This window comes from Carlito syrichta, unplaced genomic scaffold, assembly GCF_000164805.1.
Source record: "Carlito syrichta isolate Samal-C Ts95f unplaced genomic scaffold, Tarsius_syrichta-2.0.1 Scaffold135915, whole genome shotgun sequence".
Taxonomy (NCBI): domain Eukaryota; kingdom Metazoa; phylum Chordata; class Mammalia; order Primates; family Tarsiidae; genus Carlito; species Carlito syrichta.
The window spans coordinates 105,944-122,756 of NW_007080011.1; the positions used below are offsets into that span (position 1 = coordinate 105,944).

Genomic DNA, 16,813 nt, shown 5'->3' on the forward strand with positions numbered 1-16,813 from the left:
CTTTCCTGTGTTAGTTAATGATATTATTATTGACTTCGTTGCTCAAGCTATTGTCTTTGGAGTAGTTTTGACTCCTTCCTTTCCCTCACCCCTCATATTCAGTCAGTTACCAGATCATGTTGAGTCTGTCTCCAGATCTTTCTTTTCCATCTCTACAAGCCACTAAATGCTCTAAATTAGGCCTGGAGTAGTCTTTTTAAAAAATTTTATTTTTTAAAAATTATTATTATTATTATTATTATTTTTGAGTGGGAGTCTCACTCTGTCGCCCAGACTGGAGTGGAGTGGCACGTTCCCGGACACTGCAGCTTCAACCTGCTGGGTTCCGGCGATCCTTCCGCCTCAGCTTTCCAAGTAGCCGGCACTACAGGCACACGCTACCACACCCAGCTAATTTTTGATTTGTTGTAGAGACGAGTTCTCGCCAAGTTGCCTGGGTGGGTCTTGAACCCACGGGCTCAGGCAATCCACTTGCCTTGGCCTCCCAAAGTGCTGGGATTACAGGCTGAACCACCAAGCCTGGCCTTAAAATTTATTTTTATTTTTATTTTTTTTGAGTTGAAGTCTCACTCAGTTGCCCAGGCTGGAGTGCAGTGGCACACTCATGGTCACCCCAGTGTCAACTTGCTGGTCTCTGGCGATCCTTCTCTCCCTTTGCCTACCAAGTAGCCGGAATTATAGTTGCGTGTTGCCATGCCTGGCTAATTTTTTTTTTTTGTAATTGTAGAGATGAGGTCTTGTCAAGTTGCCTGGCTGGTCTCAAACCTGCCGGCTCGGGCAGTCCACTTGCCTCACAGTCCACTTGCCTTGGCCTTCCAAAGTGCTGGGATTACAGGCTGAGCCACTGAGCCCAGCCTGGAGTAGTCTTTTACTGATCTAACTGTCCCTAATCACTTTTTCCAGTCCATCTTTCTTACTGGCCCCAGTGTAGTTTTTCTGAAATGCAAATCTGATCATGTAACTCCTTTGTTTAAAATTCTCTAGTAGCTTTCCATTATCCTCAGGCTAATTTTTTTTTTTTTTTTGAGTTGGAGTCTCACTCTGTTGCTCAGACTGGAGTGTAGTGGCCGCTCCCGGCCACCGCAGCCTCGACCTGCTGGGCTCCGGCAATCCTTCAGCCTCAGCCTTCCACGCAGCTGGAGCTACAGGCGCGCGCTACCACACCCGGCTAATTTTTTTGATTTATTGTAGAGATGAGGTCTCGCCTGCCCAGGTGGGTCTTGAACCCCAGGGGCTCAGGCAATCCACTCACCTCAGCCTCCCAAAGGGGCGGGATTACAGGCTGAGCCACTGAGCCCGGCTCCTCAGGCTAATTTTATTCCAACATGGCATTCAAAAGGAAGGCATTCTTTTCTTTTCATCCTTATCTCTGGTTTTCTTTCTTTCTTTTTTTTTGAGTCAGAGTCTCACTCTGTTGTCCAGGCTGGGGTGCAGCAGCATGCTCACAGACACTGCAACCTCAACCTACTAGGCTCGGGCAATTCTTCCATCTCAGCCTTCCAAGCAGCTAGAAATACAGGTTTACACTACCATGCACGGCTAATTTTTTGGTTTATTGTAGAAATGTGGTCTAACCAAGTTATCCAGGCTGGTCTCAAACCCCTGGACTCAGACAATCCTCTTGCCTTGGCCTCCCAAAGTGCTGGGATTATAGGCTTGAGCCATCATGCCCAGCCTATCTCTGATTTTCAGCTGTGGTCCCCAGATGACTGTATTCTCTGAGTACTCCATGCTATTTCCTTTGTATATTTATTTTGTCTTTTCTGCTTGGAATTCCCCTTGTCCCTATGGCAAACTTCTATGCATCTTCTAGATGTAGCTCGGATATCTCCTCTGTAAGTTCTCTGTACTTTCTTTGCTTTTGAACTTCCCTACCAAGGATATAGTCCTTTTATATATTATTATACCAATCTCCTTGTTTCTCTTTGTTTCCATCTTTCCCACCAGAATGTCAGCCTCCTTGAGAGCCTTATTTGTAATTTTTTCCTCTGTAGTAGTCGTATCAGTGCTTGGCATGTGGTAGGTCCTCAGTAATACTTGTGTGACAATATTACAATGAGTGACAATCTAACCTTTAGTTTTTGTTTTTTTGAGTCAGGGTCTCACTCTGTTGCTCAAACCAAAGTGCCATGCGCATGATCCTAGCTCACTGCAGCCTCTAACTACTGAGCTTAAGCGATCTTCCAGTGTCTACCTTCCAAATAACTGGGACTACAGGTACATACCACTACACCTGGCTAAGTTTTTTTTTTTTTTCCAATAGAGACAAGAGGTCTTACTATGTTGCCCAGGCTAGTTTTAATTCCTGGGTTCAAGCATTCCTCCCACTTCTGCCTCCCAAAGTGCTGGGATTACAGAGCCACCGTGCCTGGCCTTGATTTTGTTTTTAATAGTAAACCTCACATGCCAAGCATGATACTCAGAGAGCTAATATGGCCCTTGTTTACTAATGTGTTTGGTAAAACGGTATATCAGTTCTTTGATCTTAATTTTTTTTTTTTTTGAGTTGGAGTCGCACTCTGTCACTCAGGCTTGAGTACAGTGGCACACTTCCAGCCACTGCAACCTCAATCTGCTGGGCTCAGGTGATCCTTCCGCCTCAGCCTTCCAAGTAGCTGGAACTATAGGCACGTTCCACCATGCCCGGCTAATTTTTTTATTTATTTGTAGAGATGAGGACTTGCCAAGTTGCCCAGGCTGGTCTTGAACCCGCGGGCTTAGGCAATCCACTTGTCTCGGCCTCCCAAAGTGCTGGGATTACAGTCTGACCATTCTTTTTTTTTTTTTTTTTTGAGTTGGAGTCTCACTCTGTCACCCAGACTGGAGTGCAATGGCCACTCCCGGCCACTGCAGCCTCCACCTGCTGGGCTCTGGTGATCCTTCTTTCTCAGCCTTCCAAGTAGCTAGAACTACAGGCGCGCACTACCACGCCCGGCTAATTTTTTAAAAAATTTATTGTAGAGATGAGGTCTCGCCAAGTTGCGCAGGCGAGTCTTGAACCTGCAGGCTCAGGCAATCCACTCACCTCAGCCTCCCAAAGTGCGGGGATTACAGGCTGAGCCACCGAGCCCAGCTGAGTCCAGCCATTCTGTTTTCTTTTTTTTGAGTTGTTGTCTCACTCTGTTGCCGCCCAGGCTGGAGTGCAGTTGCATACTCTCAGCCACCGCAGCCTCAACCTGCTGGGCTCAGGCGATCCTTCCATCTCAGTCTTCCAAGTAGCTAGAACTACAGGTGCCACTGAGTCTGGCTAATTTTTTGATTTATTGTAGAGATGAGGTCTCACTAAGTTGCCCGGGCTGGTCTTGAACCCGTGGGCTTAGGCAATCCTCTCCCAAAGGGCTGGGATTATAGGCGTGAGCTACCATGCCTGCTTTGGCCTTAATTTACCTTTCTTTTCTTTCTTTTTTTTTTAAGCATATTTATTTTGGATCTGGCTTGTACTGGGAGATATGGGAAATTGGAGATATGCCTCATTTAATTTAGTAGCATTAATAGTTTATTGAGTTCTTAGGGGGCTCTCCTTGGCTGTAGAGAAGGGCAGATTTTTCTCCAGGCCTCTAAACGTAACAATAGTAGAAGAAGTATATGATTCCCTCAGCCTCCATGTGGAAGGTTTTTTGGGTAGGGTAAAAGGACTTGGGGGTGGCACATATCACTCAATAAATGATGAAGTTTGAAGTTCCAGCTAGCACATCGTGCTCTACAGGTATGCTTTGGGTGGGTTAAAGGTGTGCTAAGACATGGATTACTTGGGATCACAGTGTAAGCAGCATCATCTTCCTCTTCCTCTAGTGTGCTAAAACTTTCTACATGTATCTTGATGAAAAGTGTTGGGAAGCACTGTGGTAAAACAAACGCACGGAGGTGGACTGGGACAGAGTTAGAGCTGAAATATACGAGTACAGAATCTTAGAGTTTAGATGCCTCCCAAACTTGGAAAGAACTAATTTTTATGTTATTCCAAATGATAGCATAGATTCAAGGTAATAGCAGATTCAAAGTTAAGCTCATGGGAAGCAACTCAGCTTCTAAACAGTAGAGGATTAGGTTAACTGTGGTATATCAGTCTAAAGAAATACTGCCATGAGTAATTAAATCCAAGGAGATCTGTACACTGATTGCATTTATGCAAAAGCACATCCATAAATGACAAATATTTGGGATGAAAGGGTAAGTGGTTTAGTTCTCCTCCTCTCCGGGAAAACTGTGTAAGTATAAAAATGTCAAGCTTAGAAGAGCTATCTTTAAGTAGTTCATGCTATTAAAACAGGTCATTCAGGCAGACTAGGGGTGTTTAGGCCATCTCCTTACCTCTGAAGAGGATGTCATGGTGGGTGAACATGGCCTTTCACTCCAGAAGGTAGCAGGACAGGAATGGTTGTGAGAAGCATGGGAGAAAGATGGTACAGTGTATGCTTTTTAGGATGCCCTTTGAGTTGGGCCTCTAACTCCTTTGGGAATTTATATTGACAATATGGCAGTATGACATTGAGGTGGGAGATCAAAGACCTGAATTCTAATCTCAGTCCTCACTTGCCATTTGTGACTTTGGGCAGGACCTTCATCCTTTTCTGGCCTCATCAATAAGTTGATGGGCTTGGGGTAGATTTATAAGACCCCTTCCTGCTCTTCAATTTTATGGTTCTTTTATGTGTTTCTCACTCCTTTTCTTCTCAATGCCCAGGTATTATCCATGCAGCAGAGGAGAAGGACTGGAAAACTGCGTACTCATACTTCTATGAGGCATTTGAGGGTTATGACTCCATCGATAGCCCTAAGGCCATCACATCTCTGAAATACATGTTGCTGTGCAAAATCATGCTCAACACGTAGGTGCACATTAACTCTGGAATATAAGATCTCAGGTCCTTCAACTAAGTCTGTCTACCGTGGCAGAAATGGCTTGGGCAGGGAGTTTGGAAAGTGATTGGAAGAGTAGTAGCTGCCCTTTGGGGCTGGTTGTGGTAGAGTGGGAAGATCAGAGGTGCTCCAGAGAACTTTTGCTTGCTAGTCTTTCAGAATTGGGGATATGGTTTTAGAAACCCTCCTTGTTTTTTAAAATTAAAATATAAACAAAGAAAAAGGCTGGGTGTGGTGGTTCACACCTGAAATCCCAGCACTTTGGAAGGCCAAGTCAGGAGGATTGCTTGAGCCCAGGAGATCAAGACCAGCCTGGGCAATATAGTGAGAGCCTATCTCTGTTTTTAAAATTAAAATATTAAAAATTAAAAAGATAAATCCTCTTCCCAGCCCCTCTTGGAGAATCTCCTCATCCTTCTGTCCTCATGGGTGCTGAGTACAGGACAAAGGGTCAGGAAATAGCTTACAAACCAACCAGTGCCAGCCAACTGGACCACCCATAATGAGGAAGGAAGGGTTGAGGAGAAGCTTGGTAAAGTGGACAACAAAATGTATGACAGATCTGACAAAGAAAGTCTATAGAATTATTGAAATTCTTTTGGGAATAAATGAAACATTGACTAAACTCTTTTTGGATTACATAGGGGATATGTTGAAAAGTCCAGTAATATTGACCATTCTGCCCATTGGGCCTGTTGCTTTTGGTTGGTTCAGTTCAGTTATTTTTTAGTGCTGAGCTTTGGCCCAGAATGGAGAAAACTTAGCTATTGCAATGTGAGGAGCATTTGGGTTTAGAGGCTGGGGCTGATTATCTCTTTAGGCAGTCTTTACGTGGAATTCAATTAGAAAGACATTGCCTAAACCTGTACTTAGAAGTGTAACTTCTGGAGCAATTGACCAAATATACCTTTTTTTCTAGCCCAGAAGATGTCCAGGCTCTGGTGAGCGGGAAGCTTGCACTTCGGTATGCAGGGAGGCAGGTATGGAATACCTTGAACTGCAGTCCTGCTCACTCTGAGACCAGCATGTTGTCAGAGTCATGATGTTTGATGAGACCAGTGCTCTTTAGGTCTCCATTCTACTTTTTCTTCTCCCCCACCTGCTTCCTTCCCTTAAAACCATTCAGTGTGTTTCCTATACTGTAAATTGACCTGGAAAGTCCGTGTTTGGTGCTCTTAAAGACTTCAAGTGGTTTGAGGGACTGAACTAAATTGTAACATTTAATAAAGATATGATAAAGCTCGCCGGGTGTGGTGGCTCACGCCTGTAATCCCAGCACTTTGGGAGGCAGAGGCTAGAGGATTGCCTGAGCTCAGGGATTCAAGACCAGCCTGGGCAACTTGGCAAGACCTTGTCTCTACAATAAGCCAAAAAATTAGCTGGGTATAGTGGCTTACACCTGTAGTTCCAGCTACTTGGAAGGCTGAGGTGGAAGGATTGCCTGAGCTCTGCAGGTCGTGGCTGCAGTGGCTGTGAGTGCCATTGCACTCCAACCTGGGTCACAGAGTGAGGCTCCAACTCAAAAAAAAAAAAAAAAAAAGCTATGATAAAGGTCAGAAATTTGAGTTAGGTTGCATTCATTTAGCTTTTTTCTTTTAGTTGAAATCTCACTCTGTCACCCAGGCTGGAGTGTAGTGGCACGCTGATGGCTACTGCAGCCTTGACCTGCTGGGCTCAGGTGATCCTTCTGCCTCAGCCTTTCAAGTAGCTGAAATCACAGGCACATGCCACCACGTCTGGTTAATTTTTTAAAATTTATTGTAGAGATAAGGTATCGCCATGTTGCTCAGGCTGGTCTTGAACCCCTAGACCCAGGCAGTCCTTTCACCTCAGCCTCCCAAAGTGCTGGGATTTCATGTGTGAGCCACCTTGCCCGGCTAGCATTTAGTTTTGACCAGAAGATTTATCTACCATGAACCTGACTTGTGAGTTAAACATGTGCACAGTATGAAATCTTGGATTCTCCAAGTCAGAAGCCTGATAAGGTCTGGTGCATACTTGCTTTGGTACAGATTGCTTGGTGCAGAAAATAGGCTTTGAGATTCACCCAAGTGTTTCTCAGATCAGTACTTTTCCATTCATGCCTTGAATTTTGAGTGTGATGCAAAATTTTTTGTGTTGCCTTAATACCTGAGTAAGGCATCTCAGAGACTTCTGAGAGCAAACAGTTATGACTTGTGTAAAGATGATATCACAGATGTCTGGATCATCCCCTCTTTGTACTTTGCTTGATTATCATTAGTAAAGTAAAAGTAATCTTTCTGGATTTCAACTGCAGCTGCCTCTAAGAAACAAATAGGCCCTCCATATAATCTCACTAGCTCTGGAGGAATGGCCACAGCAGATGATTTCTTCCTTCTCCACAGGTGGCCCCGATTGGCTTTGCATCAGCAAAAGTTTCAGGTCAGCTCCTAGTTTTGACCTCAAGAATACTGGTTATTACTATATTGAAAGATGCACTAGTGCTAGAGCTAGAGTTGAGGAGACAGGTTTAGAGAGGTCAGGTGTCCAGGGCAAGATCAGGTAGCTAATAAATGGTAGAGCCAGACTTTGAACTAGGATTATCTGGCTCTAACGTCCAGGTTTTTCTCATTTTGACATTTGTGTTGTCCAGAGGACAAATGCTGGAGACAAACTACAGTCTTACTAATTTTGATCTATTTAGTCTACTGTATAAGACACGCTGTTGGGCTGGGCACGGTGGCTCAAGCCTGTAATCCCGGCACTTTGGGAGGCCAAGGCGAGAGGATTGCCTGAGTCCACGGGTTCAAGACCAGCCCGGGCAACTTAGTGAGACCTCGTTTCTACAGTAAATCAAAAAACTAGCCAGGTGTGGTGGTGCACACCTGTAGTTCCAGCTATTTGGAAGGCTGAGGCAGAAGGATCGCCTGAGCCCAGCAGGTTGAGGCTATGGTGGCTATGAGCATGCCACTGCACTCCAGCTGGGTGACAGACTGAGACTCCAACTCAAAAAACAACAACAAAAAAGAGCACACTGTCCTTATTTAAATTTGTAGGCTGATAGAAGAGGAGCTCTTTCTTGTATAGTTGATGTACGTTGATGTACAATGTCCCTTGTACATTGATAATAGCTTTTAAACAGGAGTTAGGCTGCTCTACAAAGATGAGTGTAGATTTCTTGCTGAGTACAAACTTGATAGCTTGGGCAGGTGCCTTTTCTGAACAGGTTAGAGGGTGCTCTCAAATACTGATTGTACCTTCATCACTCCATGGGGTTTTAACATTCAGTGTAATATGTAGATGCTTTGGTTTTGATACCTTGACCTTAATGAAAGTAGACCATGTTCAATGCTTTGTACCAAACTCAGCAGAATGAGTCTTTATAAAACACAGAAATGATCAATTCTAAGGACAGGAAGGGGTTTGTGGAGATAAAAAGTCTTGGAGGAAGGGGGAAGAAATCACAGTTCTCTTGTCATTTTCCCTTTTAGCTTGTTATCTCTGGGAGATGCTATGTTGGGGTCTTTTTTTGAAAATCTGTTTCCTAGTATTCTAAAGTCATTTCAGGTTTCAAAGGAAACTGGTTGGCATACAGTAATATACAATACTTCTAGTTTTTCTTCCCAAGTCTCTGAAGAAGAATGATGGTGGGGTGGGTTCTTCCGTGTAGTGGAAGTTGTGTGGACATAGCATCTGTTTATGAGACTTTTTGGTTGATGTCAGTGTGCAGAATAGGTAACTTTCATGATTTGTTTCTTTATTCTCAGACAGAAGCATTAAAATGCGTGGCTCAGGCTAGCAAGAACAGATCACTAGCAGATTTTGAAAAGGTGAGCATGGTATTGGTTTGGTAGGGAATGGGTGGAAGAGGGAGACATTTAAGTACTTGAGAAAAAAAACCTTTAAAAATAATTATAGTTTCATAAGAAGTTGAAGATAGTACAGTGATGCTGTGTACCCTCACCCAGTACAGTATTTAACCCAAAAAATAGGTAAGGACTTTTGTACAATGAAGCTTGCTAAGTTGATATAAATCATGTATTACTTACATATTAATACCTTTCAGTTTCAAAAATTCTTTCTGTTATCTTTTTTTCACTTTGATTTTTTTTTTTTTCCAAACCTGTTTTCTGCATTTTATGGTTGAGGGAACTGGGTTCAGGAGGATGCCCAAAGTCACACAGCTCATGTGTCAGGGTTTGACTCCAGGCCTAGTGGTTGTTCCACATGACACAGTTGAAGATCTTCCCTCAGCTCCAGAAATGCCAAGTTTGCTTCTTTGTGGACAGAAGGGAAGTTTTGATGTGCACACTTGGGCCCAAAGAAACTTCCTTAGGATTATGTTCTAGGCTTTCTTTGACCCACTGTGCCTTTTGCTCATTGTTTGGAAAGTCTCAAAAATGGAGAAAAACTTATCTAAGCATCAGGATGAGACTTGTATATTTTCTGAACTTTTTTTCTTAGACTGAGAATACTGACCAACTTAACAAAAACAAAACCTAGCTCCAAAAAGAAAACCTCATTATGGATGGAGACTGGACTGTGTGACTTTGACTGTTCCCAAGATTCATAATCTTCAGGGAGCGTTCTTGCCAATTCCTGTTGCCCCTTACTCGGCAGGACTTGCCTACTCCCTTTAGCACCTTATAGCACAGTTGACAGGCTGGTATCTTATACCGTTACTAATGGTAAATAGATCACACACATGAATAAGCAGCCAGTCCATATTATATTATCTCAGCATATGAGATGTTTGATGGAATACTTCTATTTCAAGAAGTTTATTGGAAGAAGGATTCAGTTACCAGATATTGGGGAAATATTAGAGCTCAACAATATTAGAAAGGTGGTTTTTTTCCTTTTAAATTTGTTGTAGAGATGAGGTGTCTCCAAGTTGCCCAGGCTGGCCTCGAACCCGTGGGCTCAGGCAATCTTCTCACCTTGGCCTCCCAAAGTGCTGGGATTATAGGTGTGAGTCACTGCCTGGCAGTTTTTTTTCTCTTAACTGGAGAGTTATGCTAATGTTCCTCATAAAACTCCAAAGATGTAGTTGTGGAATTCAGCGTTTTCCATTTTTTTAAACCTCAGTATTCCATTGTTTTTTGTTTTGTTTTGATTTTTTCCATGCAGACTCTATTTGTTTTGTAAAATACATTCTGAGAAATGCTTGTGTAATTAATTTTGCTCACAAGCTGATCTGCTCTTGGGGCTTATGGGGCTTGAACTGTTGATGTGAGGCTTTCAGACAGAAAGAAAGTACCTAGAGTGGCTCTGCCTTTTAGTGCCTTAAAAAAAAGTTTTCTTTATTTTTAGAGATGGAGTCTCACTGTGTTGCCTGTGATGCATGCAACCATGCCTGGCTCACCCTTTAGTTCTTGATGTTCCTTTCTTTATATCATGAGTTCTCTTTTGTCTTCTCAAATCTCCCAGAACTTCATTCAACTGTGTAGTTTACAAGGGGCAGCAGACTACTTAGGAAGCTAGGAGTAACATGACTTTAAAGTGCTCTGTGTCAATCTCTGCCCCTGGCTCTTTTGGCAGGCCCTGACAGATTACCGGGCAGAACTCCGGGATGACCCAATCATCAGTACGCACTTGGCCAAGTTGTATGATAACTTACTGGAACAGAATCTGATCCGAGTCATCGAGCCTTTTTCCAGAGTACAGGTACAAACCCTCCTGGGAACTCTGTTTCTGGCTAGGCACCCTCACTATAGCCACCTCCTGTCCCATACCTGTCTAGAAAAGGAACTTGCTTCCAAGTGTGTGCATGGTGGGCAAGAGGCCACTGCGAGCTTGGGCTTCTCTTGTCAGGATGAGCAGGAGCTGAGGAGAGAGAGATGCTGTGGGGTCGAGGCACGGAAGATGCCTCTGCCTGTGTTCTGAGCACAGTCTTCACCTTGGTTTTGCGGTTGCTGTGCATGGGGAACACATTTTCTGTGTGTGTGTGTGGGCGGGCAGCAGTGTGTCTCTTGTCTGTAGCAATGATGGGCAGACAGATGACAGAGCAAAAGAAACTTAAGTATGTCCAAGGAGAAGCTTGCCCTATAGAGATATTCAGTAGGATTTCAAGAGATACAGCAGTTTCCCCTCTGTGCCCCACTAACTGCTGTTATTTAAGGCAAGAGTAAAACTTTCAGTGTTGGTATCTCTACCTTTCCTTTTAGATTGAGCACATATCTAGTCTCATCAAACTCTCCAAGGTAAGGAGTCCTGAGGCTGTCTAGGGGGTGGAGATGGGGAAAAGGGTGATGCAGAGGGGCTGGCATTTGCACCTGATGGGCCTTATTGGAAAGCTGCTCTGTGGGGAGTGGAGCATGTGGTCTAGAGCTGGAGTTGCATTGTTGCTGTTTTGTTTTCAGTCCATTTGCCCTAGAACCCTTCTACAAAGCTTTCATGCCAGGGTGATCTCTGATTGGTAGATACTGGTTCCTTTAATCATGTGCTTTGATTTTAGGCCGACGTGGAAAGGAAATTATCACAGATGATTCTTGACAAGAAATTTCATGGTGAGTAGCAATCACACAGGCAAGGGGGCTTGTGTTGGTGATGAGATAGTTGAAGAGGTTTATCATTAAAGAAGATGTTCTGTTTATTTCTCCTCATGGTTTCCTGGGATCCTTGCCCCTCTTCCCCGTGATAAGAATGTATAATAAATATGTGCAAATGGAAGAGGGAAATGAGTTCTATTTTCCTTCTTTGCTGGAGAAATGAGGCAACTAGGGAGTGGGCTGCTTCACAAATGCTTTTGTGTCTAATCTCATCTTTTACTTGGGTTGCCCTTTTGTTTCCTGCAGGGATTTTGGACCAGGGGGAGGGTGTCCTGATTATTTTCGATGAACCCCCAGTAGATAAAACTTATGAAGCTGCTCTGGAAACAATTCAGAACATGAGTAAAGTAGTGGATTCCCTCTACAACAAAGCCAAGAAACTGACATAGGTGAGTGCTGGCTCCGGGACCCAGGGCCGGGCAGCGCTGACTTCTGCCTGTTGAGACTGAAAACCTCCTCCTGGTGCCCTCACGGCTTCCCGATTGACACTGCTCTGTCTTCTCTTGCAGAGTTGGATCTGTAGCGGTCCTTTGGAGAGTGTGTGTGGCGGGAGAGTGAAACCTTGGGGGAAAATGCTAGGAGATTCTTTTTTCTTTTTGTTCTACTTTTCGCTCGGAAAGTTTTTAAATCCTCATTTGGTGCATCTGTATTCCAGCCGATAGGTGTGCCAGTTTTCATGTAATCTTTACTGGCCCAACTTGGGAGTGGGGAAATTGCTTAAAAAAAAAGAAAAAGAAAAAAAAAAGATTATTCTAAATAAAAGGAAAAAGGCTTACACTACCTAAAGCTGTCCTCTCTGCCTCCTGGGAGAGGGCCGCAAAGCCAGGCACCCCGCCAGCCACTGGGGTTCCTAATCCACCTGCTGGGCATCACCTCTCCTCCTCTTCAGAATTGGGTGTTTGCTGACCATCAAAAGCACTTTTTATTCTGTTTGTACTGAACCAAAACAAACAACTGTGTATAGACTGCTGTTTTCTTTTTTATTTGAAATGAGGCGTTTTGGTGTTCTTTCCCCTGCCATAAGGCCTGTCCGCCCTCCCCTCCCCCACATTGGCTCCAGCAGACCAACTGAAGGTCCCGCCGCCGCCACTACTACCACCACTGCAGCAGAAGCAGCAGCGCCTGCACAGCTCCGCTCTGACCTGTGGAGGAATGGGGACGAGGCCAGGAGCTAGTGTCTACCACGGCCACACGGGGAGCAGTGTGGGCCCTTAGCCCCCAGGGGGCCTGCTGTGCATGTGGCTTTTTTTAACACAGTAAACTAGATTAGACATTGGTGTTTTAAGTGCCCCCTCCTCTCCTCCTCTGCTCTGCTTTGCTCTCTCCCTTCTCTTTCCCTTCTCAACCAGGAGACCGCCACGTCTCTCTTCTTCCTTCTCCCCTCCAGAGGAGTCGGGCTGTCTGAAATCCATCAGCTTCTCTCCGTCTCCCACTCCTCCTCTCCTGCTGTCAGATGGATTTATTCCTTTTTTAAACAGTGAACATCGGAAATGAGACTGTGGGGTGTGGTTTTCTTTTCTTTTTTTAATTTTCCTTGTTGGGTTTTCGAGCAACCTTATGTCCCCTTCCCAGGGAGCTTCTTTATTTACCTCTTAGAACTCGAACGGATGGGAGGTAGAGCATTGTATGTCCGCATGCTTTGTTTTCTGATGCGATTACATAGCAAGGCTTTAATGCCATTTGGGCAGGTAAGCTTCTCGCACCTTTCGTGCTTAACTGTGTTTTCTTCTCTCATCTCCTCTTTGTCTTTTCTCCTTTCTTCTCTCCTCCTCCTGCCTCCTTCCTGCTGGCTTCCTTTTCTCTTTCTCTCCCTTTCTCAGATTATCCTTCCAGGTTTTCGTAATAAATTTATATTTTGTAAAAGGATTTTGTTGTACTAGGTTTTGCATCTTCACTGAATCTGACTGGCTTTTATTTTCCTCTCCAGAATCAGGTTTTTGTTCTCAACATCTCTCCCCATCATGTCCAGTCACTGTTTTGGTTTTGGCACCATCAATATCAAATGTACAAACGGTTCTTGCTAACCAACACCAGGTATATCTGATGTTCAGATGAGTTCCAATAAAAATAATTTTTTTTCCAAAAGGTGTCTTTTCTTGAGTGCTGGAGGGCTTCCGAGCAAGTCCAAACAGCTCTGTGTAGCCCAACAGTAGCCTAGCCCTCTAGTCTGGCCAAAGCTGTTATCTTATTTGTGTAATGGGAGTCCTTTAGCTGAATTTGGGGTCCAAATTTAGAGGGCTCTGGGCAAGAAAGTTTGTGAGGTCTGGCATTGGAAATGGAGTTCAGGTATCTCTGTTTCTCCAGGGCAACATGGTCCAGTGAGGACATGTGGGTTTGGGCAGTAAGATCCTCTGAGTCTATTTCCTCATCTACTCAGTGAGGGTGACGCTTCCCTGGTAGGTGATTGTGATGTGAGGGTCATAGGAAGAAATGGAAGCGCAAGTGTCTGGAGAGTCCTGACATTCAGTTGTGGCTTAGTTTCCTTTTGTAGTCTTCAAAGGCAGTGATTTTCTGTTGCCTCAGACCCTGGGAATGGTTCTTCTGAGAGATTCTGGGGCCACTGGGGGCCTGCCAACTCCTCTTCAATCTGAGCAGTTCAGCCATTCTCAGCTCCTAGTATTGTGTCTCTGTGTATTTTACTTGCAGAAAGAGTTTGCTTCAATAAATGACTTCTTAAAAGTACTCCAAAGAAGTCTAGGTCTGGAGCAGAGGGGAGAGGGATTCCCAAACCTGGGGCAGTTCTGAGGAGCTCGGGGCAACAGCCCTTCTCTCTGCTCCCTTTGTGGGCCTTGGTCGGTTGACTCCCTCTAGACCTGCGCTGTCCAATATGTAGCTGCTGGCCACGGGTGGCTGTCAGGCCCTTGCAATGAGACTAGTTCAGACCGTGATGCACTGCAAGTGTAAACACAAACCAGACTCCGAAGGCTTAGCATGGAAAAAAAAATGTAAAATATGTCAATAACTTTTTTATATATGTGTTGAAATATTTTGGGTATATTGGGTTAAATAAAATATATTATTAAAATTCACCTGTCTTTTTACTTTTTTAATGTGGATGCTAGAAAATATAAAATTTCCTTTGTGGCTCACACTGTCCTTCTCTTGGACAGCGCTGCTCTAGACCTCCAGGAACAGACGTTGTGCCACAGATTCCCCTCCCAGGCCTCCCATGAGCTGAGTCCAGGCACAGCTGGGAGTGTCAGCTGGCCTGGGGGTTGACGTGGGCCGGGCTCCCTCACCTCGGTGCAACTTCTGGGCTCCAGCCATCATGGTGCCAGGACTCTCTTGTGTGTTAATGAGACTACTGGTGTTGGAAACAGAGGCTCTGGTGCCCCGCTGTGTGCTAGTTATGTAATCTGTGCTGCCCAGAAGGGCCACTAGATGCTGCTCTGTGATCCCTGAAAGAACAAAGCCGACTTCCTCAGGAGTCAGCCTGGCTTTATTTGGAACCCTTCCTGGAAGCTGTAGCCAGCAGTGGCCTTGGCCTCCCTTCCCCGGGGTGGTGTAGGAAGTGGGGCATGCAGAGGAGGGGCCTCACCGGCAATGCATGGGCAGCTCAGCCCAGCAGGGCAGCTCCTACCAGGATGGCTATAGGATAAATAGGCTGATTGATGGGGGTGGGTCTTGGAGATCTTCCTTGCAGTTCTCTGATGAAGGCAACTGGGAAGAAAACAGCCCTGCCTCGTTTAGCTGGGTGTGCCTTCTGGGTCCTTGATTCTGTTGTTTCTGGCAGTTGATCGCTCTTTCTTCCTTGCTTCCTAGTTGGAGCAGCGATGAGAGTGGGGTGAGGCCATGGTGGTGGGTTGAATGCGCATAAACACGGTGGGTAAGGGTTCCTGGCAACCCCTTCCCTCAGTCACAGCAGCAGGTGGGTTGCCAGCGCCATCACATTCCTGCTCTGGTGCAGGTGTGACTGACAAGTGTGAAGAGGTTAGTGTTCTGCAGAGAAGGGCTGGCTGGATGAAGCTGAGAGAGGAGGCAGGGTGCACCTTGGCTGGAAAAGGCCTGTGTAAATGCATGCCGCTTTGGTTTGAGAATTTGAGGGTGCAGCTTGGTACTCTCCATCATGAATCGGAATAGCTGGAATTGAAATTCAGAGTTTAAGGTAACAGTGGGCCCAGGTTTTGCTAAGAGGTGAATGACAGGCTTAGACATCTGGGCATACTTTGGAATGAGGGAAGCATTTAGCCTTTGCTCAACTCTAGAATTTGAAGTGGCGGCATGAGACAGAAAAGGCAGAAAAAGTGTGGACAGAGAGCCAACTCAGGAGCTGGAGGCTGAGGAACTGAGAAACTGGGAGCTGAGGAAAAGAGGCTGGGGTTCAGCTTTCCTTTGAGAGGAAGAGAGACATTGACCAGGATCCTGAAGGAGATTACTTCTTAGAGCTTCTTTTGGTGTAAGAGGAAGGAAGGTTGAAGATAGCTCCGTTTGGAGAGCAGGTAGGGTTGTACACCGAGGAACATTCAGAGGGAGGGGCACATTGGGCTGTTACTGTAACAGCTGCTGTGGATGTTCTGGAGGAACATGGAAGTAGCAGCCTTCTACTACTAGATGATAACGTATTTCCCACTATATGGCCACCAAGGTCTCTAAAGCTTTGATGTACCAACACTGACAGAGAAATCTCTGGGGAGTACATAAATAGACTTGATAGCACTGTTCTGAATGAGATCAGATCCATTTCTGTGCCCCCGAGAACAACTGGCAGAATTGGTGCAGGGTGCCGGCCTGCGGCGCTGGGGTGGTCAGGGAATTGAGTACCACCTTCTTTGGAGTGCCACTCCTGAATCTCTAGGACCAGAGATGATAATCTGGATTAAGATATGGTTTGAGTCTCCTTTTTCCTAGGGTTGTGGTCAGATTTGAATCTGCAGAACCAAAGTAAAATAATAGTAAATGAACAATGGCCTTTGTGAAGGATCTAGATTCATGTTTGAGAGGAACAGCTCTTACTTAGAACCAGAACATAACTGTATTGGCATCAAATTCCCAAATGATCCATACTTAGAATGAAAAACATTTAAATCAGAGAAAGCTGTTTGGAGGAGCAGTTGCTTCAGTTTTAATATAACAGATAAGAGAGTGATTTGGAAACTTCAAGGTCATATTTGTCGTGGACTCAGGATTGGCTCTTCAGGCCCAGCCATGGACCGCAGCCCCTGTGGTGTGGCTCAGAACTGCCCACGTCTCTCTAGCCTGGATCTCTCAGACCTACCCGGGCCACGAGCATTGCTCGGATGAGGGAGCGGAGGCCCCGGGGGGTGGCACTAAGACCGACTGGACTGCCCTCTCGGGGTGCGCGTGGCACTCAGGCGGCCCTAGCAAAGCCGTCGCCTCTCCCGCCCAGGGACTTCTTCCCCGCGCTCTCTCGCTTCTTTCCCCAGGGACGGAGGATGTCAGATGGAAGGAGGGCGCACGGACCCGAGGCCCCCGCGGAGGGC

At 45.4% G+C, this 16,813-nt stretch overlaps 1 protein-coding gene across 1 annotated transcript in view; it reads left to right on the top strand.

The window, feature by feature from the left end:
* The window catches only part of PSMD11 (proteasome 26S subunit, non-ATPase 11), a 37,036-nt gene extending 23,798 nt beyond the window's left edge, over positions 1 to 13,238 (top strand). The window contains exons 7-14 of the mRNA XM_008049676.2: positions 4,685 to 4,829; positions 5,780 to 5,840; positions 8,589 to 8,651; positions 10,363 to 10,488; positions 10,989 to 11,024; positions 11,279 to 11,330; positions 11,619 to 11,761; positions 11,882 to 13,238. Of these exons, the coding sequence (XP_008047867.1) occupies positions 4,685 to 4,829; positions 5,780 to 5,840; positions 8,589 to 8,651; positions 10,363 to 10,488; positions 10,989 to 11,024; positions 11,279 to 11,330; positions 11,619 to 11,761 (626 nt within the window). The 3' untranslated portion in view covers positions 11,882 to 13,238. The remainder of the gene's footprint in view (positions 1 to 4,684; positions 4,830 to 5,779; positions 5,841 to 8,588; positions 8,652 to 10,362; positions 10,489 to 10,988; positions 11,025 to 11,278; positions 11,331 to 11,618; positions 11,762 to 11,881) is intronic.
* The last annotated feature ends 3,575 nt before the right edge of the window (positions 13,239 to 16,813 follow it).